Source organism: Centroberyx gerrardi, chromosome 22, assembly GCF_048128805.1.
Source record: "Centroberyx gerrardi isolate f3 chromosome 22, fCenGer3.hap1.cur.20231027, whole genome shotgun sequence".
In the NCBI taxonomy this organism is placed as follows: Eukaryota; Metazoa; Chordata; class Actinopteri; order Beryciformes; family Berycidae; genus Centroberyx; species Centroberyx gerrardi.
The window spans coordinates 13,764,592-13,786,922 of record NC_136018.1 but is presented as its reverse complement, the minus strand read 5'-3'; the positions used below and the strand labels follow the sequence as shown (position 1 = coordinate 13,786,922).

At 42.8% G+C, this 22,331-nt stretch overlaps 3 protein-coding genes across 3 annotated transcripts in view; 1 reads left to right on the top strand and 2 right to left on the bottom strand.

The window, feature by feature from the left end:
* Positions 1–468: 468 nt before the first annotated feature.
* Positions 469–3,606, bottom strand: msrb2 (methionine sulfoxide reductase B2). The gene is made up of 5 exons (XM_071919485.2): positions 3,492–3,606; positions 2,696–2,793; positions 1,794–1,870; positions 1,298–1,445; positions 469–959 (listed from the first exon to the last, which is right to left on the bottom strand). Exons 1-5 carry the CDS (start codon positions 3,604–3,606, stop codon positions 834–836), a joined length of 564 nt encoding a protein of 187 aa, XP_071775586.2. The 3' UTR covers positions 469–833.
* A 920-nt stretch (positions 3,607–4,526) lies between these two features.
* armc3 (armadillo repeat containing 3) lies at positions 4,527–17,562 on the bottom strand. The gene is made up of 16 exons (XM_071919508.2): positions 17,515–17,562; positions 17,200–17,317; positions 16,282–16,407; positions 15,684–15,752; positions 15,247–15,422; positions 14,376–14,570; positions 13,706–13,889; positions 13,348–13,500; positions 13,138–13,246; positions 11,315–11,564; positions 10,650–10,786; positions 9,869–10,037; positions 9,478–9,572; positions 5,513–5,713; positions 5,165–5,327; positions 4,527–4,733 (listed from the first exon to the last, which is right to left on the bottom strand). Exons 1-16 carry the CDS (start codon positions 17,560–17,562, stop codon positions 4,527–4,529), a joined length of 2,400 nt encoding a protein of 799 aa, XP_071775609.2.
* A 1,709-nt stretch (positions 17,563–19,271) lies between these two features.
* Positions 19,272–22,331, top strand: part of pip4k2aa (phosphatidylinositol-5-phosphate 4-kinase, type II, alpha a) — a 37,277-nt gene continuing 34,217 nt past the window's right edge. The window contains exon 1 of the mRNA XM_071919493.2: positions 19,272–20,280. Within this exon, the coding sequence (XP_071775594.1) occupies positions 20,140–20,280 (141 nt within the window). The 5' untranslated portion in view covers positions 19,272–20,139. The remainder of the gene's footprint in view (positions 20,281–22,331) is intronic.

The following is a 22,331-nucleotide window of genomic DNA, read 5'->3' as shown; positions in this document are numbered from 1 at the left end:
TGGAGGCCGAACCCTCTGTGTTTTCCTGTATTCTTATTTTCTTTTACTCTGTTTTTGTATGGGGCTTTCTGTCCCTTGCTGCTGTCTGTTACACCCTCTCTGATGCACACAAAAACACAGACGCAGAGGAAAGACAGTGTGAAAGAGAGGATGGCCTGTTGAGTTAAATATTAACAGGGTTTACTGGCAGAGGGCAGGACATACTGCAGTGTGTGCATCTGCGCCACAGGGGGCAGCGTTTAATACTGATTCAATATGTGAGTTTGAAATCCTCACAAGCTCCAATGTCAATAAAACACGAACCAACGATTGAGAAAACAGACAAAATATACATTTATTGACAAATTGTGAAGCCCAGGATCAGAATCATATCATACTTTGACATGTTTCAGACCTAAGGACAAGTCAAACATTTAGAGACAAATATCATTCAGAGAACATTCACGCAGAGAACAAAATTGCCTACACAACAAAAACAAAAACATAGTCAATGAAAAAACAAACCAGTGACTTGGACTAAATTGGGAAGAGCCACGTTCAGTGGGGGATTATCTTGACAGTAGGAGGTACAGAAACCTCTACATTTTCACGTTTGAGTTTGGGTTTGTGTGAATGATCGATGTTGTGCTGGTTTGCAAGCTTCTCTCCAGTGTATTTGCTGGTTCTCAACTAGGGATTGGGCTCAAATTCAAATATTGAAAAAAAGGTTCTCATATCCAATCCCTAATGAATGAATACCTTAGACTGAATGCTCTGACATCTATTAATGAACTGGGTTTTCAATTTACATCTTGGATGGACTGGCTTGAGGTTCAGGCGGGTCTAGGTAGTTTCTACTCAGTCTTGTCAGCTTTGTTGTTATCTCTGGGTTTGAACTTGAGAGCCACGCTGTTGATACAGAACCGCTGCCCTGCTGGGTCTGGTCCATCCTCAAACACATGGCCCAGGTGGGCATCACACTGCAGGACACACACACACACACACACACACACACAGTCACAGAGAGGAAATACACACACAGACAGAAGCACAAAAGCAAAAATGTACTCAAACCTTGATCCAAAAATATTAAAATGTTAAAATGCTACATGTAAATGCAAATTATGTCCATAAAATGTTTGAAATTATGAATGGAATTCTGAATGTAAATTATGACTTAACACCACATGTTTCTTTAGGTGAGTGTTTTTGTGTGATTGTGTGTGTCTATATTTTCTTTAAAAAGCCCTATAAAAACAACTTCAACTGTACTATAAGTAAACTGAACTTTGGCTTCATAACCCAGAATGCAACTCACGTTTTTGCACAGGACTTCTACCCCAGTACTACCCAGGCTGTTGTCGGGGCGGCGGATGATAGAGGTGTGGCTCTCGTCCCTCTCCCACGTCCCATGAGCCTCTTTGAACGACGGCCAGCCCGTCCCCGAGTCATACTTAGCCTCTGAACTACCCCGAGAGGGAGAAAGAGAGAGAAAACAGGATTTCAGTGTCTTGCTGACATTGGTAAATTACAGGTGAATGGATAGGAGGAAAGAGAGAAAGGAGATTTTCTCAATTTGTCAATTATTTATAGCATTATTTAGAGCATCTCCTCAGTGAGCATATACCTCTTGGTGAGTGTGTACATTTTTAGTATAAGTAGTGTAAGTAGTCCCATTGGTAAACAAACCCCTTTCCCTGGCAGTGGTAGAGCCATGTTCTTACTCTCTCCCTCTTCATTCCCATGTTTGGCAGTGATTTATCAGTCAAGTTTTCATTAGATAAATAGCCTTAAGATTAGGAGCAGGGTGTTACCTGAAGAGTGGAGCTTCACAGCAGACACAGTGGTACATCCCCATTTCATTATGGTTAAGGTAGATCCCACTAAAGGGCTGGAAACGCACACACACACACACACACACACACACACACACACACACACACACACACACACACATACACTGTCATTGGGGCAGAAACACAGGACCAATAGTTGCACACTCGTATCAGGATGTTTTGATCATTTTACTACGGATTTGTATTTTTTTGGGCCATAAACTCATGATTGTGCAGTAATTCGTCCGTGTCCAGCAGAAATCTTGTATCTCCTACACAGTCAAATTTCCAAATTGTGGAAAAGTGTTTGATTTTACCCATGATGTTCATGCATTCTTGACAGTTTATCATGTGTTATCATTTGGATTGTGAATGAAACACTTTCTACATGTGGGAGAAGATGTTACAGTCAGTAAAAAAACAGAAATCATTCAAATAATAATACAAGGTTTCTGCTGGACACAAAATGGGTCATTATTGATAACATTTACATCATTACAAGTGTCAAAGTCATTCAATCATTCATAATCTACCCCAAAGTTAGTGTCTGGGCTAGTTCAACCTGAGATCAGGTCAGCAATAAAAATGCACAAAGTCCACCTGTGTAATCTCACTGGAACTGTGCTGAAAAGTTTATGAGGCTGAATGTGTGTCAGTCTGTTAAACTGTGACAGTGTTGGTTTAATACAGATCACAGCACTGATGTGGATGTTCAAGGAATTACATCACATTAACATCTGTAAATAATTTAGAGGATTACACAACATTAACATTTGTTAATCTGGGGGATTACATTACTTTAATATTTGTTTGTACATGAGTGTGTGTGTGTGTGTGTGTGTGTGTGTGTGTGTGTGTGTGGGAGGTGCGGGGGCGCTCACCAACTCTGTCCCCTTTTCTCTGGTGACTACATATTGTTCTGGGGTGAGTTTCTTCTGCCAGTCTGTAGTCTCATCATAACGGGTAAGAGACTGCAAGCCTGTAGAGAGCACAGTTTACAAACCAGAAGTCACAGAAGGTTTATTTTGCATTTGCATTATGAATATATAGGAAGACACTGAGTCCACTGGTCCTATTCAGTCTAATATGTTCACTCCTTAAAGCACATTTGCCCTCAGTAAAGTTAGTAGCAGGTGGCTTTTTGGCAACTTCAACTGGTCTGTTTTCTGCATCCTTAAAATCATCTGTTTTGCAGGGATTCCTGAGCTTTTTCACATTAAGGACCCCCAAATAACCCTAACTCAGAAGATTTTTGTTGTCATATAGTTGGTGCAGAATTATTTAACTGTCTCTGGTGTAGATGAGAAGGCAACAGCTTGAAGAATGAAACCTCAAAACAGATTCTCACCTCGTCTAACTTCTAAGCAGGCCATAATAGCGAAATTAAACTATTCCTGATTTTTCTGGGGACCCCCTGCAAGCCCATCAGGGACCCCTTCCCCACTTTGTGCTATTGCATAATGAGACAAGAAATAGTAGCCTATAGTAGCCTCTTTCTCGTCATAGCTTTGCCAAATAGTGCATTCCAACAGATAAAAAAAAATAAATCCTAATATGCAACCTGCAGTGATAAAACAGCATGATGTTGCGAATGGGGGGATTTGCAGCCTGGAGGCGAGATATATAAAATGTCCCACACATGCAGTGACAGTAAACAAATCAAATGTCCTAGCCTACCTTGACTCGTGCAGACAGGACGGATGAAGACCGGGATTCTCTTTGGTAACGTCGCGGATTTGGCTGTCGCCTGCTGAGAGATGACGAGGGCGAGACGGGCGATGAATCGAGACATGTTTCCTCCTGCGGTGTGTTTGGTCCCGCTGCAGTAAAGTGAAGTGCAGAGTTCAGTTCAGTGCCTGTGCGCTGCGTCGGGACGTTCACGGCTCTGCGGGTTTGCGCTGCTCGTCCCAAGCTGCTGCCCTGCTAGCGGGGTGACCCGGTCAAAAGGCACACTTTGAGTTATATAGGTCAGAGTGGATAGGGCTGAACGGTTGTTTATTGCTGGACAATGTGCAAAGAACATAACCTACTGTAATTAGGTCGCAGCTATTGGGGATATGGCCAGCAAATTTATCAGAACACTATATCTACAGTTTATATTCTGTAGCTAATAGTAATCTAAAATAAAACTTAGAAGGATATCATAAAAATATCATACAAAACTATAGGAATATTATATGAATGTTACAGTGATGCCATAGGAGATAAGAAATTAGGTGTATGTATTGTCATTAGCCTATGTTAAAACTGACACATCCTTTGTAAGAGTGTATAAAATGAATGATCCAAGCACCAAAGACAACATGTTTCAGCCTTTGTGACCTGAGCTGAGGCACAAACTGCAGATAAGGCCACCTGCTAACCAGCTCTGACTTGCAGAGTTTCTGGTGCAGTGAGGACAGTTTGGCCCCGCCTGGCCTCGTCTCTTCAGTTGCAACATAGTGGAGCTACTGCAGAAGGGCCAACGGTTAATGTTTTCCTAGGTATGCACACTGTCGGCCTGATAATCACAGGACTTACACAGACAGACACCCTTTTCCACACTTTTTCGCTCATTCAGGCACCAAGGTAATCAACACATGATTTGAATAATACTTTATTGTATGGTTTCCTGAAGTCAACAATACAATTCAGAATACAGTTATCTACTATACATATAAGTGAAATGAATGGTCATGGTATTATGTCCTATTTCTATTCCACCATGTAGGCCTATATAGTCTGGTATTGTATAGCAGCAGGGGTGCTGGCTTTCAGCAGGCTTCCAGGCTGGTGCATGAGGTCTACTATGTAGCGGCAGGGCTGGGGGGAGCACCCAGGGGTGGAGGGGGCCCCTGGGATGATGAGGACCTCGTTCCAAGCCCGGTTGTACTCGCCTCTAACAAGAGTGCAGCTCACTCCAATACGATCAGCCAGACACTGCAGGGGTACAGAGCAAAGAGGAGACAGGGCAGGGTGTGGTTACTTGGAAACAAGAGATGGATTGAATTAAAGGAGTACACAGAATGCAAAAAAAAAGATAAATTGAGAAGGAAGGAGAAGAGGGCAAGAAAGACAGAAATATGGAAGATAAGAGAGAAGCGACTTAAAATAGGACGTCACAAGAGAAAGAAGGAGAAGAGGAGAAATATGGAAGATAAGAGGGAAGCGGCTTGAAATAGGATGTCACAAGGAGATGCAGGCTGACAGGAGAGAATATGTGGGTGAAAAATAAAAGTAAAAGACTGGAAAGGCAAAGGAATAGATGGAAGGAAGGGAAAGCAAGATAGATATAGAGATGTAGAAGAGAATGGCACAGAGTGAAAAGGCGATGATGATGCTTGGATGGTAGTTATTCAGGTCTACTGTACCTTAAAGAGCATTGCCCTGTGGCAGTAGATCCCCTTAGAGATCCGACCGATGGGAACGACGTTAGAGTGCAGCTCAAACTTGAGCTCACTGAGGTGGAGCTCCCACGGGAACTCGTGCAACCTGTCCACCTCCACCGCCCCGCCCATGGCTTCACTCACCAGCCTGACAACCAAACACATGCACATACAAAACCCACAACAGTCCAGGAATCTGTTCAAACTGGCTGAGTTGGATTTAATTGAGTTATCAGTTTGTGTCTATTGTGTATCAGCTTTTGATTTAACACTTTTAGAGAGTTTTGACATCCCTGCATGTTGGTTATGTGTTGATCTGAGTCAGTCAGTCACCTGGCCAAGGCAGCATACTGCTCGCTTTCGTCGCTCAGTGGGAGGATGGATTTGGTGGCCTCAGTAACTAGAACCTTCAGTGAGGCGTCAAACATCATCGTCCACGGCTTCTCATGCTGGGCCTTACTGCCTTCTTCATCTTTATGTTTGTCATCTTCCTTCCACTTCCATTTACTGTACAGAGAGACAAAGGGTTGTTGACTTATAAAGGGGGGTATCTTTGGTAATTTTACAATATTGATACTGGTTTCTACTTCAGATTCAATACTGATTATGAAGCAATTTTGATACCTTTCATTGTTGAATGAAATTATATTTCACTATACAATACATTTTCTGTGTAACATTTGTGTATAAATTGAATATAAACCAGGCCATACTCCATTGATTTTCTCACTAAAAATGAAGAACTGAGATCCAATTCTAAGAATCCTAGATTTTGAAGCTTTGAAATACCCGCTGATGTCTTAAAATTGATATTGATGCCAACAATAAGTACCCAAGATACTTATATTGACATTTGTGAAAGCAGGGAACTGTGGTGACAAAGGAAGCATGTGCTCCCAAAGAGAAAACCTTTAGGAGAACAGGAAAGAGAATTATTATTTTGTTCGATGAAGATGTTGTTCAACTTCCTCGGTAGCATGCTTTTGTTTTCAGAAGCATACTACAGAATCCTGTTGAAGTTCAAGGTGAGCGCTCACAAGTATTACTGTACTTAATATATGAAGACATTCCACTGATTTACATAGAGTCCATACATCGCAATCCCAACCATAATTACTCAATGCCCACAAAAAAATAATTAAACCCTAAACCTCATCTTCCTAGCAAATGCATTAACAAATACAAATTTGAGTACTCACAACTATATTTATACCTGCCTTGCCCCCCCATACACACACCTTGGTGTCCTGCTGCCTCCCTTGCTGCATACAGAGCTGCTGCGGGTGTCTATGTCAGTGGGGCTGTCCTGCCTCTCCTCTGGTGGATCTGCTGGCACTCTGCAGGGAGACAGGAGTAGAACGGTTCATGTCATCAAACAGCACTATTGTTCTCAGTTTTACTGTTCTGTCTACTCTCTGTTGCTGCTATGTGTGGATCTGTGCATGTGCTTTATTACAGATGGATTGTATTCTAGGGCTAAAACTATTTAAATACAGAAAAGTATATCTCATGTCACATCTTACATTATTTCAGCTCATTTTGTGGTAATCACAGCTGACTTGCCTGAAACAACAATTTGCAATACATACAGTTGTTTATTTTTATTACAATGAAGTGCTTCCATATGCCTGCAACTGCATCATTCCGCCCAAAATAGAGGAATACAGTTTATTCTAAAGCATTCAAATGTTTTTGCTGAGAGACTGTAGTGTGTCTGTGTGCACTGTCTCTGTGCTTGCATGTGTGTGCGTGTGAATTTGTATATGTGTGTGGGTGTGATCCTATTGTTCTCATCTGACATGGTCTGGCAGCCTCCAAGAGAGAGCTGCTAGACATGCAACAAAAGTAGGAACCACAAACACACACACACACACACGCACACACACACACACACACACACACACACACACACACACACACACACACACACACACACACACAATACCAACATATTGTCACCACCAACACCCCTCACACTATTATCATACAGTTTCCTGAAGATAAAATATGTCAGCTATAAGGCTCTCGGAGAGTGCAAACCTCTGCCAGTGTTGAACAATTCTCCAACCTGCTGTTACACCCAAGCACACCATTCCTATCACTTGAATTTGAAGTCAAATTGATAACTTGACCCTGCAAACAGACGATTATGAATTGGAATCAAGTCTTTATATCTGTTAGTTTCATAGTTATGGCTAAAAAACGATAATCGTCTAATGTCAGAAATCCCAAATCTGGATCGACACCAAAATCTAATCTGTTGTTCCTTTGTTCCGTCAGTCCTACTGATTTAATGGAAATCCATTCATAAGTATTTGAGATATCCTACTGGCAGACTGACAGCAAAACTAACAGGGGAAAAACACAACTTCCTTGATATAGGTAATTATAGGGTAAGTTAGTTTCCTTCTGACCATCAAAGACATGATAGATCCCTTTGCCTTTATAAAGGCAAGTAGAAATCAATCATCAGTGTGACAGTGGGCAGGCAGTAGAGCTGTGACATTAGATTATGAATGGAAGCCAGTATTTTGTATCCTGGTTGATAATAATATTAGGTTATGGGTTCTGATCCCTGAAATGTTTGTCCAATACAACGCCAAAACAAAAGCACTGTGTGGAAAACAAACACTTCAGTGTTTGATAGAGTGATAATGCAGCTCTAAGAATAACTGTATATCACTGTGACTTTGCATTATGAACGAGAGCCAACAGGGTTGAAACAGGCATTAGGGTGGAGGGGAGGGGGGTCTTTCTTTGGTCAGGAGATATTGGAAAGGAAGAGAAAAAAGAAAAAATGAACAAATCTTAAATCCATTCCAATGAGAGCCATTTTGGATGTGCAGGGTTAACCTGGGGTCAAGCCAAGCCACGGATGAGACCACAGATGGATTGCATAACAGGCTGCTTAAGAATGCCTGGGGTGTTGTGTGTGTTTGTGTGTGTGTGTGCGTGTGTGTGTGTGAGTGTGTGTGCTGGATGAGGGAAGGGGGTATGGTGGAAATGGGGTGAAGTGGGGTTCCCTGAGGGGGTACTGCTCTCTTTGGCAAAGTTAATTCATCAAAATGCTGAATCCTTGTGTGAGCATGTGCTCGTGCTCGTGTGTGTGCACTCCACACAACATGGTGTGTATGTGCATGTATTGTGTGTGTATATGTGTGTGTGTCTGTCAGCGTGCATGAGCATCGTGTGTGAGCGCCGTTGTCAGCGCGCATGTGTGTGAATCCTCGGCTGCATCATGTGTGTATGTGTGTGCACTTGCTTGTGGTTGTGTGTGTATGCTCAGAAGTCCACTGGTGTAACACAAAGACTCTTTTGCTCCGAGCATGTCACCGTCTTAAAGGAATGGGATCGTTTACCCTATGGGGCCTAGCTAACAGGGGGCACACTGAGGGCGAGAGGGGAGAAGAGAGGAGAGGAGAAAAGAAGAAAAGAGGGGCACTGGATTGGAGGAGAGAAGGGGAGGGTGATCGTAGTCTACCAGCCACAACAGTTTGTAAATCCCAAAATGATGGTTGATCCCCTGCCAGTGTGGCTGGTGGAGAAGGAAAACTTGACAGTCCCAGCCAAAGATTCACCAGCATTTGCCCGGTTGCTGGTGTTAATTTCCCATCCTGCTTGTAGTATAAGGGGCCCAGCTGGGATGAATGGATGTGTAGTACTATAAGTGTTCCTGCACAAACTGGCACAAACTGTGTATCACCCACGTAGTTCCTACATGGGTTCCTACACATCTTTTCATTTCAAACTAGCAGACTTTTTTCCAAACCTTCATTTTTTTTACTGCCCTGCTGACAGAGAATGGACAATATACACTATTATTCTTCATGACTGAGCTGAGAAAACCCATCAATCACTGCAACTCCTCATCACAATTTAAAGCATTTTGAACCCTTTGAAAAGCAACAATATGCAAATCATCAGTGTCCTGAAGGAAGCTTTTCAGGGTTTTTTGGAATTAGCTGATATTGTCTGCAGTAAATGTTTCATAAGCCTCAGACCAAGCTACTATTTCACCGAGATATTGTTATAAAGCATTGTAAGATGCCAAGACTATATTGGCATCAATGAGTACAATAAAAACTTTTTTCTTTTTTGTTCTCTAACTTGTACGTTCAAAATGTTGACTGGTTCTGCAATGCAAAACTCAGGCAGCTTTCTGCAATTCTGGGGATATGAGGTATTTGAGGGACACCGATAATAGGCAAGCCATAATCAGAAATGTACTGTAATTGTCAAATGAAATCTATTATCATTAATGAACGGTTGTGTCTATTGATGTGGTATTGGGATCGTACTCTGCTGCTATGTTGACAGCGATGATGGGCCGGTGCTGGTTGACTGGCTGCTTGGACAACTCCTCTAGAGTCAGAACCTGCTGACCTGCACGAACCTGACAGAGAGAGAGAGAGAGAGAGAGAGAGAGAGGATGGTGAAAATCAGTATCTTGGTGTCTGTTGAAGACTTAACACTTGGTCAGTGGTTGTAACATGCAATCAAAGTCAATAGGTAATAATCTATTTTGTGATCATAATGGAGAACAAACTCAACAGATTATTGTTCAAAAAGTCAAGGCTCCAAAAGTGCAAATACTGAGAATGTCTCGAGTTGTAACAAGTTTGTGTGGCGCATGTGCTTCTGTTGCACATGAAAATTTAATAGCACACACACACAAACACACCCACAGACCTGTCCGACGTCATAGAAGCCGTCAGTGGTAATGTCTGTGGAGGCCAAACGGCCTGTCAGGCTGTATTTGACAGACAGGTTGAAGTCAAGCAGCCTGACCATGGCCAACTCGCTGAACCTGCTCCTGCGATTCACTGACTGGTTGATTTCCTGAAGCAATTCCAGGGCTCTGAGACACACATGAACACAAGCATATACACAAGCAGACAATAAGACTTATCATATGAATACACACACTGACAAACATGCACTAGATGAGCACAATTACACACAGGGACGCATAACACTATCCTTTACCGCCATCTACTGGCTCTTTAGGAGATTACTCTGTTCCTCTCCTGGCATAAACCCATGTCCTCTAGTTGAAGGACAGTATTTATTAGTAATTCTACATTACATAATCCATCAGACATGGCCTGACTCAGTGAAAGTGAATACAAATTACTTGCTTTTTCTAACACTTGTTGATGCACAGTGGTCATGTATAGTTGGTTGTAACAGGTGTTGTTTGGTTAGAACTATAGCATCGTAGCCTGACTTCTAGACAGTGTCTTGTTTCTTGTTTATTTAAATTGATGCCGTTTTCATTCATTGAAATCTATTAAGCTCAAGGCAGGCAACAAGAAGGGCAAGACCAGCTAAGTACTATTCTAAAGGCATAAAACCAATGGTGTAAAAAATACATTTCTAGAGAGATTACCATACATGTAAAAGGCTCTCCATTGATAAGATTTTAAATGTCATGTGTATCTGTTCTTTGCATCTGACATTAGTGTCTCACCCAAATTTGCACATCTCCACTGCAGTGGGCTCATCGCTGGCACAGACACTGACTGCCCAGCATGCATTGTGACGCACATCCTTGTGATTGGAGCACAGCAAATTGACCAATGGGGCGAGGCCGCCTGCGTTTCGTAGCTATACAGGACAGATGGTGAATGTTACAGTGCATAGAGAGAGGACATATGCATATACACTGTAAAAGTATTCTTGGACAGTTTATAAGAAATCATATAATTAACATTTGTGTAGTTGTGGCTTAAGAACTAAACACAGCGTTCCTATTGTAGCAGTGATTTAAAATTTGATGACTTGTCCATGACTTTCCATAACTAAGTCAGAATGGTTCCATGACCTGAAAGTGTTAGTTCTTGCTGGGTGATTAGTGCTGTTTTTTCTACAGGGGTAAACCATCCGATTTCCACTGCATTTGGGCTTAATGTGGAGAAAAACAGCTGAAAACAGTCACCAAATTTGATGAAAATGTTAAACAAGTTGTAAAATACATTGTGGTATATTCCTGTAAAGTGACTCATTTGTAAAATTCCCTGGTATTCCCAGAGAATTTATCAAAATCTCTGACTTTCCCTGTCTGGAATATACCTTTCAAAATTCCATGAAATTCCAGAAATTGTGTGTTTGTGGATGGATGTGTGTTAGACCTGCCTCTGCCCTCGCCTCTGCATTGCAGGCCAGCACCGCCAGGCACAGCGTGGCGTGGACCAGGATGTGTGTGTCCGCAGACTTCAGAGGCTCCACCAGGGCCTGCGCGGCTCCGTGTGACAGGATGCCGCATCGGAGGACTTCCTGTTTGGCCATGTTGGCGAGAGCGGCAGCAGCGTGGGCCACTGTCCCGGGACAGCTGTCATGGAGCTGCTGGACAAGCGTCTCATGGCCTCCTGCCTCATACACTGCACTGGGAGACACAACAGAGACGGATGAGAGGACAACTGTTATTATAGTCTGTCTGCCTCTCTCTCTCTCTCTCTCTCTCTCTCTCTCTCTCTCACTCTTGCGTACAGATTGATATACACACATAATGCATACACACACACACACACACACACACACACACACACACACACACACACACACTCACCTGAAGCCAGATTTACAGTAAACCTACCTAGTTGGACACACATACACAAAGATGGACGCACACACACAGCTGAATACACACACCGACCACAATCTCGCACATTCACATGCAAATACACTGTGTGTCATAAATCTACACACGGGACAAGAAAAAACAAAAGTCGGCCTTGTTTGCTGTATTGACAGAGACAAAGATGTAAGAGAGAGAAAGGGTAAATGAGGAGCGTACTAGGGGAACAGAGATGAAGATTAGTGATAGTGAGGGAATGGTGCAGGATGAGAGGTGAAGGTAAAGGGTAGGGCTGTCTGGAGAATAGAAGGAGGTAGTAATATAGAAATATTGAGTCAGACAGCGAGAGAGGTGTGGGGTGCAGGGAAGATTTGTCTGGGGAATAAAATGAGAGAATAAAATGGAGACAGGATGGGAGAGCGGAGGAGCAAAGAGATATTTAATGAGGTAGAACTACAGGGAGACAGTTGAAGGATAGAGGAAGAAACACTGGGTTCCTACATATTTACCACTTCAAAATGACACACTCCTCCAGACCGCAGTTTTAGACACTGCAGGCTTATCACTCATTGTTTTATACACTTAACGATAGGCTAGTAATATCATTAATACTTTGTGGCATACACATTCTCAGTTAGGAGTAATCAATTTGCAGTGCAGTGATAAATTTACAGAATTTGTCCAAACTTTACATTTTGTTTCTTTTCACCTCTACAGACCCAGAAATAATCAAAATTATTTTCAATATTTTTCTAAAAGGAGTATAGGAGATGTGGAGAATGAGTTAAGAGGAAGAACAGAAGAGTGGGATATATTTTTATCTGTTATTGTATATGTTAACATCGCCACACTATTGCAAATAATGGTTCATTTAAAGGTTAAGGTCTTTTTAGGGATATATATCTTCATATCCCGCTCACTAATATTCTTTTGCACATAAATAAAAAAAGATTTTTACTATTATATAATTATAGAAACTGAGCATATGCACACTGTGAAAACAAACAGTAATTGGGATTGGGTGTATAAATGGCTCAGTTAAAATATAATCATTTCTATGATGCATTCTAGAAATAGAGACTGGAAGAGATTTTTTGGTCTATTCTGCAGTCACGTCATGTCATCAAAGATCATTGATGAAGGCTGTGTAGCTGGAATATGTTCATTGTGAATACAGAGTAAATACAGTTTATTCATATTGCTTTTCTAGCAATATGAAAGTATCCAGTAAGTATCCAGTTTACTGTAATGATGTTTAAATGCACAAACAAAATACAGAATATCTGACTTATCCCAAAGAATAACAGGATATTGGTGTGCATATGAATGCGCTCAGGGACAGAGGTGGAGGCAGAGGGTTGTCAGGTTGTCTGTCACTCACCAGGCGTTGAGCTGGTTGCTGTGTGTGAGGTTAGCGAGGGCCTGAGCTGCTGCCTCTCTCAGCGCCCAACTCTCACTGCTCAGCAACTGCACCACGACACAGATCCCGTCTGAAACACACACGCAAAACCCACACACACTCACACTTTGTTATTTGTGGTGGTGGGTGTTTTGGTGGTTGCATGTGTGTGTGTGTGTGTGTGTGTCTGACCCAGGTCTCTGAAGCTGTCCTTGCTGGTTCGGTGGAGGCTCATGGCGGCCACAGCGTGGCAGGCAGCCGTCTTCACACTGTCGCCCTCCGCAGACAGAAGCTCCACCAGAGCCTTCTCCACATCCTGCTCATGGAGCAGCTTACAGTTCTCAGCTACACACACACACACACACACACACACACACACACACACACAGCAACATACACAGAGAAAACACACAGCTACATGAAGTATATTATTATTAAACCTTATGACTATAACACTATTCCAAGGAAAGACACAGAGGGAACTATTCCAAACGTATTATCAGAGAGGAAAGACAGAGAGGAAATTTTCTCTCTCTCTCTCTCTGCTTACCGCCCTGAGCTACACTGGTGATGCATTTGACGGCATTGGACTGGATCTCAGGCATGCTGGGGGCAAGGACAAACTCCATCAGCCTGGTCAGTCCTCCCCCCTGGTGGATCAGCTGGAGGCTCTCACTGTCCCCCACGCAGTTAGCCACCACCTGTAAGGCCTCAACATGGAGGTCATTGAAGTCCTGTCAGAGAGAGAGAGAGAGAGAGAGAGGGTAGAGGACGTAGATATTGAATGGGTAAGAAAAGAAACAATGAGAGAGAGAAATAGTAAGGGTGTGGAGAAGGGTAAAGGGTTCTCAAGGAGGCAAAGTATTCGAAAAATTAGGGGAGGCAACCACTTCTAATGCAAAAGGAAAACTATGTATTCCGGCTAACAGCTGCAAGGACATAAAAATGCATACATAGGCTGCGGAACAGTAAATATAGCTATGCAATACATGCATACTTTAAGATGTGTGTTGCTAGTGGACACAGTCTTCCTCAGGCAGCAGTCATTGTATTAGAGATGGTTCCCCTCCACATATTTTTCTGATTCACTTTTATTAACATTAGCAAGCAGAATAAAGGTGTACATGTGCACTTTACCACCAGAGCATATACTCTCTCACACATACATTCCACAAGCCCTTCATTTCTAAACACAAACCCACACACGCACAAACACCTGCCTTGTTGCTGAGGAAGTCCATGAGCTTCTCAAAGCCCTGCTCTTCCCTGAAGGTGGTGCGTGTGTCTTTATCAGTGGTGACATTCTCCAGGGTTTTTAAGGCCAACTGCTGGATGACGGGGAAGTCTGACTTCAACAGTTCCAGCAGCGGAGGGATCCCGCCCAGCTCATGTAGCGCCTGGAGACTGGGGTAGTCCTGCACACAGACAGACAGTGGGACAGGGGACTAAACAACAGACATCTAGAAGAATCCGACAGCTACGCTTACCACATTATTGCTTCTGTTAAACTAAATCTCACCCACCTTAAGACTTTACCTTATAAAACACCCAAACAATCACACATTTTAGTGGATTTTTGAAATACTGACCAAAGCACAGCAGGTAGCAATTTCTTTCCAAAATGCATTTTAGCATAAATCATTCCAGAGTACACAAATCTTAAAATGGGCAATGTTTTAACCTATTGAGGGATGTAAAAAAAAAATATCCATGAAGAACAGAAGCTGCTTGAAAGCACACAAAAATTACACAACTTTTAGCCTCATTTATAAATAAACTACAAATTGTACACATAATGCAGGCTGTCAGAATTTGAGAGGCAGTCAGACAGAAAGAGTTGCCACTGGCTGGTTCAACTGAAAAAAAAAGCCTTGAATTGAATTCAAAGTCTTTTTATAATATCTATAACTGATAGGTATGGAACAGTTTTTATCTCCTCAAATGAAATTACATTTTGCTACAAAGCTATATTAGCCAACGCTGCTTATTAGTTGCTGTTGTATTTGCTGTACAACAACATTATCTTATTCTATCAGGAAGCACTGGAAACTGTTGGGGATTTGGGGATTTAGATTGATGGCTCTGATCCACCTGAACCAGGTTGAAGATGGTCTCCAGTGTGTTCTTCGTGACATCTGGGTCCGAGCTGGACAGCAGCTGGATTAGAGGCGGCAGCCCCTCCTTGTCAAAGATCTGGAGCTTACAGACGAAGTCCACTGACAGAGAGGCCAGGCACAGAGTGGCAAACTCATGGACAACTGTATCCTCTGGATTAAGGGAGAATATATGAAAATATATGAATTCATGCAAGGATGAAACACACACAATACAGAACACAGTATAGACACACATACACACACACATGCTCCATCATCATTACTGCATGTTGTATACATTACACATTACATACAGTACACATTAAGGTACATGCACATATGGGAAAAAGGAGTCCCATTTCATTTGCTTTGGTTTATTGCAAGTGATGCACTCAGCAGTCTATTGATCTAACATTCAAACTTGGGATTTACCTTCAAGTGACAGTTTTTCGATGATTGACGGAATGACATCTACTTTTTTCAGAGCATTCTTTACATCGCCTTTCAATGAAAACAGAGACAAAGGTAAGTGAAAGTGCCACCTCTGGCCAGTTAACTAGCCAGTAATCCAGTAAACCAACCAATCAGCCAGCCACTCAATCTGTTAAATAGCCCAGTCAGTCAGTAAGATAGCAGACTAGGTGATGTTGGTGTCCACGATGGCCAGGATTATGAAAGCATCTAACCAATCTGACACCCATTCAGTCAGACATTCATGCAATTAACAAGTCAGACAATCAGTCATTCAGTAAGCCTGACAGCATCACGATGGTGACAGGAGTTTTCTCAGTCGGTTGGCCACCATGAAAACAAAGGTAAAGAAAGTGTCGAACCAAACAAACAGCCAGGCAACAAAACAACGAACCGGTCAGCCAGTCCACGAGTCATTTAAAGAGATAGTTTGTCAGTCTTGTCAGTCAGGCAGTCAGACAGTTAATAAGTTATACTGTGAGCAAGGAAATCAGTATGGCAGCCAACCACTCATTAGATCGGTCTGTGTTACCATGGTGACGTGTGTTGTCTTACACACCGTTGGTGGCCATGATGCCCAGGGCCATGAAGGCGTTGCGTCTGACCAGCTTGTTGTTGTGAACGATGAGCTGACAGAGAGGCTCCAGTGCTCCGAGCCCCAGCAGAGCCACCTTGTTCTCATCTCCTGACACCAGGGGGGGACAGTGAGCAGGGAATTTAAGCATGGCTCAGGACAGACTGTGTGTGTGCGTGTGTGTGTGTGTGCAAGTGTGTGGACCTGAGTGATTTTCTATAGTGAGCCTAGACCAATATTGCATAGTAGTGGAAAACAGTTTTTCAGATAAAATCAGTTAAGTAGTTTAATTAATTACCATTCTAATGTGATTGGATATAGGATAAAGCAGCAGAGGGGGATTTAAAGAGATGAGGGGGTAGTATCCTACATATTAATATAAATTATTAAATAAGGTTTTATTTCAAAATGAGATATTGATCATTTTAAACGTGTGTCAGCTCTGGCTTTATTTTAATGTATGTTTATAAATATTTAGCAAGTGACTTAAGGTAACACCTTTTACTAAATGGATAGGCTTATGCAGTGCTTTGGAGTGAAACCATTCAATTGTTTAGTATAAATTTCACAGTAAAAGTGAGGGAAAGGAAAGTTTCCCTCCTAAATATGAACTAATAACTGGGAGAAAGTGATACAATAACAGTCCCTAATTCTGAGCTCCGGCAGTGTGTTCAAGCATTGCCTCTCTCTAAACACAACCACGATACAATACAGATTTTGTTTTAGCTTATCAAATTTTGGGCTTATTCGTCTATGTTTTGAGGGTTTTACTTGTAGATGGAAAATAAAGAAATAGAATGGAAGATAGATGGTCAGGCACAAGTAGAAATACAGTGCTTTTCAGCTGCAGGCTTTGGCCAGAAATGAAAAGCAATAAATATACTTAAGGGGTAGTAGTGGTACCTTTCTCTGCAAATTTATAGATTGCTTCACAGGCTTTGAGTAAGACATCCTCCTCTGGGGAGCTCAGCAGCAGCACTACTGTGGCTGGCAATTTGCTCTCAATAGGCAGTGGTTCAAACTGTGGGAAGACAAGAGTTGTGAATGGCTAGCCTACTCATCATCTGGAGGATGGTCTGTCTCTGGGATGTGTGTTTTCAGGCTATCGCCATTTGTTTCAGTGTGGAATTTTATCTTTCAGGAACATGTTAATTATTATCAAGGGGCATAAGATCAAAGGGTAAAGATGACCAATTCCTGATCACATCAGTCTCTTACCGTATCCTTGCATGGAGTTTCAGTCTCTCGCTTCGATTTCTTTCCCATTCTGTAGCCTAATGGGAAACTGAATTTTAGCTGAGTTAGACGTTTCTTAAGGGCATTTATTCAAGCAGCTGACCCGGTCAACTATTCTATGAACTTCAATCCCAAATACAGCTAACTAAAACAATAACGCTAACCTAAGATAGCTAATATTTAGCCTGCTAGTCACCTCGGCTAGGCTAGCAAAGGTTATTACAGTGTTTACAAATGACGCTTAGAAACCAAATACAGAAACCTTCACATCACCATTTGAAAAATTCAGTGTCTTACCTATTTTTCCACACTAAGGGGCCAGCTTAAGGTTTTTAATTAGCCTGCCAACCAGCCAGAGAAACCAGACTGTAACGTTAGTGTTTTGGAAAAGGAGGTTGACATTACGTTGCTAGGCAACAGGTGCCACGTTGGGCTAAATGAGGAGGGGTTGAACATTTGTTTCTTTTAACCTGTTATAATGATGATAAGTAAGCCAGTTTACTGCTAAAATACACGGCCATGCCAGCCTTTAATTTGTGGGTTGGTAATTTACATATTATATAACGGAAATATTTGGCTGGTGGACCTGTTTTGCATACACTGCTGGCTTTGTTAACTGGACAAAGTTTACACAGTTAACAAAGCTGCCAGCATAATTTGGCAAGACTGACATTGTAGTTATAGGCCTAGTCAGGACCTGGAACAAACTCGGTGGAACAGATTGCATGGCATAGTACATTACCTTCCTGAGATTGTTTACTGATCGAAGAATCCAATATCTAACTTTTGCAGTAACAGGTAGATGGAGGAGGAAAAAGTGGAAAAGGGCATGTGTGTGTGTGTGTGTGTGCGTGCGTGCGTGCGTGCGTGCGTGTGTGTGTGTGTGTGTGTGTGTATGTGTGTGTGTGTGTGTGTGTGTGCGTGCGTGCGTGCGCGCGCGCGCCTGACTGTGGGTTTCCTGTGCAGGCCATAGGAACTGTATGGGGGGAGCTGTGCTGCTGTGGTCCATCCCTCGGCCCCAGCTTGGCATGAGGAGAGTGAGTCATAAAACAAATGAGTTCCACATCAGCATCAGCACACTGAGGTTTCCTCCTCTTAGAGACGCACTGACACAGCAATGTGCCAATGGAAACAGCACACTCTGCACCAAAAAAAAAAGCAAATGACCTCTAAAGACATTACCTCTGGTGGTGTGGGACACTGTCACTCTGCTATTCCACGCCTGCCTGCCTGCGAGCCTCAGATTAATCTCAAATAAAGCAAGCCAAGGATGGGGGATGGGGGATGTTCAGGTTTTGCTGCTAATGCATTATTATTATCGAGGCTACAAAATAGGAAAAAGCACAAACACGCGCGCCCACGCAGGCACGCTCACACACACACACGCACACACACACACACACAGGACCTGAAAATGAAAATGGAAACACAGTAATATAGTGAATATACTCACGCTCACACAAGGAAGCCACCCCCATTCAAGACAATTCAATTGTCAATAAGCCCACTGGGAAATTACAACACATTTGCTACACTATCTAAATTTGTAAATGTAGTGTAAGAAGGCTGCTGTGAGCTATTGAACAGAATGGTAGCATAGGCCGGGTGGAGGGAGGGGGTTGCAGCGAATCAGAGCAGGAGACACCGCAGAGCGCAGGCTGTCACCTCCCCTCCGTCGAGCTGTCAGTTGACAGCCAGCACACACTGAGCCTCCATGCTGCAGATAGAATAGACCAGCCGTAGATTTTACATCTAAATATCTGCCCCTCGGCATTTAAATACGGACCAGGCAAATGAGCATGACAGGCTACATCCCTGTCATCTCTATGGACTGACCACAAACGCGTAGGAGGGGGACTGAACCACTTGCTAGCTGTAGCTGCTAATAGTTAGCCTAGCTAGCTCACAGGCTAATATTAGCTGAACGGAGCCGGTGCTGTTTTGTGCAGTCAGTCAGTTAGCTAGCTGGCTAGCTTGCTCGCGAGCGAAGGTCGGAGGGACTGTCTGGTAGTCAAGAACATTTTACCTAGCTGCCGTTAACGTTAGCTTGTTAGCCATTCAGCAGCATTATCGTGTCATTTGAATAATTTATTGTGAGGTCGCATGGTATACTGGATTTCATTTTTACACGTTGCTTCATTTCGTCTTTTTTTCCTGTTTTATGCTTTTTAATTTCTTTTACCAAAAGCATCGTTGGTGTTAGCTAGCCGACTGGCTACCTGGCTATGCTAGCGTCAGCTCAGTGAGACTTCGCATCGCAGGGGTGCGGAGAGCTCCAGACGAGTCAAGGAAGGAAGAGGTGACTTATGATGTGGGCTGAGGGAAGTGGCGGACTGTTAGGCGAACGCAAGCAGCAGTATTAGCTGAAGAACAGCGTATTTTCTTATACAAGTCCTTCTCAGGGCAGGGCCACAGTGACAGTCAAGCTGTGAGAGACGTTGGACTAAGGAAAAGAATTGGGGCACTTTGAATTGCGAGCTGGCTAAATGAATAGTATCGGTATTCATTGAGACGTGAGCTGGTGGCGACTGCCAGCTTCAAGACAAGGCGCACTGTCAAGATTATCGCAGAGACTGCAATAACCAGCCAATTTACTATTCCTTAAAGATGGCTTCGGCGAGCAGCATTGCCGCATCTATTGCGAGCAAAACGAAGACCAAGAAGAAACACTTCGTTGCTCAGAAAGTGAAGCTCTTCCGTGCCAGCGACCCTCTGCTCAGCGTGCTTATGTGGGGAGTCAACCATTCGGTGAGTCAGTCCATCAGACGTCCATATGACCCAACTAGTTTTGCCCCCTCGACCCTTTCATGTGCTACATCAATCCTTACTTGCTGTCAGCTACCAGCCTATAGTGTGAGTGCGGTTGATAGACAAATCTGAGATGACAGCTGTCCAGCGGTTGTAGTGCTGTCAATGCAAATCTGTGGCCGCCTGCAAATATGCTCGGCTCTTACAGCGTATCATCAGTTATGTTTGCTTTAGTGAGCTTTGTGCAATTACAATTTTCTTGCCTTACTGTTACACGATTTTGATGTGTGCGCCAAGGGGAGTGTGTGTGTGTGTGTGTGTGTGTGTGTGTGTGTGTGTGTGTGTGTGTGTGTGTGTGTGTGTGTGTGTGTATGTGTCAGCAGCTAACCCTTCTTTGGCTTCCTGTTGTGCACATGTAGGATAAGCTCTTAGGGCTCAGTGTCATGAGAGAGCAGATCTTCCCATGCAAGAGAGCTTATCTCTCTGCTCTCTTTCTCTTCCTCGCAGAATATTTGCACAGGGTCTGTTCTTTTGAGACAGAGAGAGAGACACCAAGTTCGGGAAGAAGAAGACAAATATTTCTCACAGGCACTAAAGTTCCTTGTCAGTAACCCTCTAATCTATTTTTTATGCAAAAATATAAAATTTAATAGGCAGAGACGGTTGGTCAGTAGAGTAAGGCATATACCATGTTTCTGTATTTGCGGGTTTGACTCTAGTGCACAACCATTCCCAACCTTTTGTCTCCTTTTTCCTGTCCTTCCTGTCACTCTCCTCTGTGTACTGTCAAATAAAATAAAAATGCTGTAATGTTAAAATATTTATCAGCCAAATAACAGTGACACTAACTTTCCTGAATGAATTAGTTCTTTCATTATTTGCAATGGTAATAGTATTGTATAGCCTATCCTCCATCCTTTGCTCAGCTTGCGGGTCTCTGAAAAACATGACAGGGTTATTACAGTAGTGACAGTTCGTTTACTGGAGGTTTTTATCTGGTATGTTAGATTGAAGAGAACAGCTTCCCAAACATAAACTAAAGAGTTGAGCTTTTAAAGTGAGCAGAAGCACTCATTTGTTGTTTCAGTTCATAAATTTCAGTTTATATGACTGAAATTATTACCATAGGCCAGCCAACGGCGTAAACGAGATGATAGGATAGTTTATATAAAAGAGAGAAGAAGAATCTTGGCCCTTTGCAGGCTGCTACTCTGGCTTCTTGCTGTCTATCCATGTCTCTGTGGTTGTCCTGCTTGGTTTTGTCGTGTCAGGTGGTTAACAGTGTTTGCACAGTTGGATATTCAGAACCACCAGAGGCTGCTTTAGCCAATTAACCAAATATTTCCCACCTAGGAATATACAACAGATCTTTTACTAATTCCATATTGGTAATCACTGGCATGCAAATGTTGATTAGGTATTATGTTCATTGGTCAGAGAAAAACATATTTGGGGATGTCTCTTCTCAAGCAACAACAAGCAGGCCTGTCTGAATGAGGTTGAGGCGTCTTAGGACCTTGTTTGATGTGTGACTGACAGCTAGACAGACACAGAGTGTAGAAGGCATTGATGATAGGTCATTAATTATAGGTATGCTATCTTTGTCAACGTAGACAGTGACATTTAGGGGTGATGGTTTAGTGAGGATTATGCCTAGATAGCTTGGTGTGCCTGAAGCCAAGGCCACTTCAGATCCAAAGCTGTCATACTGTATGTGAGCCGTAGCCTCGCCATAGATTGGCCTCAGTCACCCGGCTGTGGTGTGTTAAGCCTGGAGGGAGGGGAAATAAGAAGTTACACAAGAGCTTTACCTCCAGCCAGCTATGCAGTAGTCATTAATCACTCACTGAACATTTTGCATATCACTTGAAATTCCTGAGAAGGATGAAAGTTGATCCATTGTCCCCTTCACTTGTTTAACAGATTTCATTATCAGATATGACATCAGCCATATCAGGTAAATTGTCATCCAAGCAAGCACATAAAATCCCGCCCTATCATAGTATAGTACAGCATGCTATGGGCTATTTGCAGTGTCTCTGGCAATGTTA

What these genes read in the sequence shown, in the direction of transcription:
- msrb2 (XM_071919485.2), bottom strand. Translation starts at nt 3,606, where the DNA reads ATGTCTCGATTCATCGCCCGTCTCGCCCTCGTCATCTCTCAGCAGGCG. An exon ending in GAGAAAAGGGGACAGAGTTG is followed by an intron (nt 1,871 to 2,695) that starts GTGAGCGCCCCC and finishes GTGCGTTTCCAG; the next exon opens with CCCTTTAGTGGGATCTACCT. An exon ending in TGTGAAGCTCCACTCTTCAG is followed by an intron (nt 1,446 to 1,793) that starts GTAACACCCTGC and finishes CTCTCGGGGTAG; the next exon opens with TTCAGAGGCTAAGTATGACT.
- armc3 (XM_071919508.2), bottom strand. Translation starts at nt 17,562, where the DNA reads ATGGGAAAGAAATCGAAGCGAGAGACTGAAACTCCATGCAAGGATACG. An exon ending in AGCAACCAGCTCAACGCCTG is followed by an intron (nt 11,565 to 13,137) that starts GTGAGTGACAGA and finishes TGTGTCTCCCAG; the next exon opens with TGCAGTGTATGAGGCAGGAG. An exon ending in GCTTCTATGACGTCGGACAG is followed by an intron (nt 9,573 to 9,868) that starts GTCTGTGGGTGT and finishes TCTCTCTGTCAG; the next exon opens with GTTCGTGCAGGTCAGCAGGT.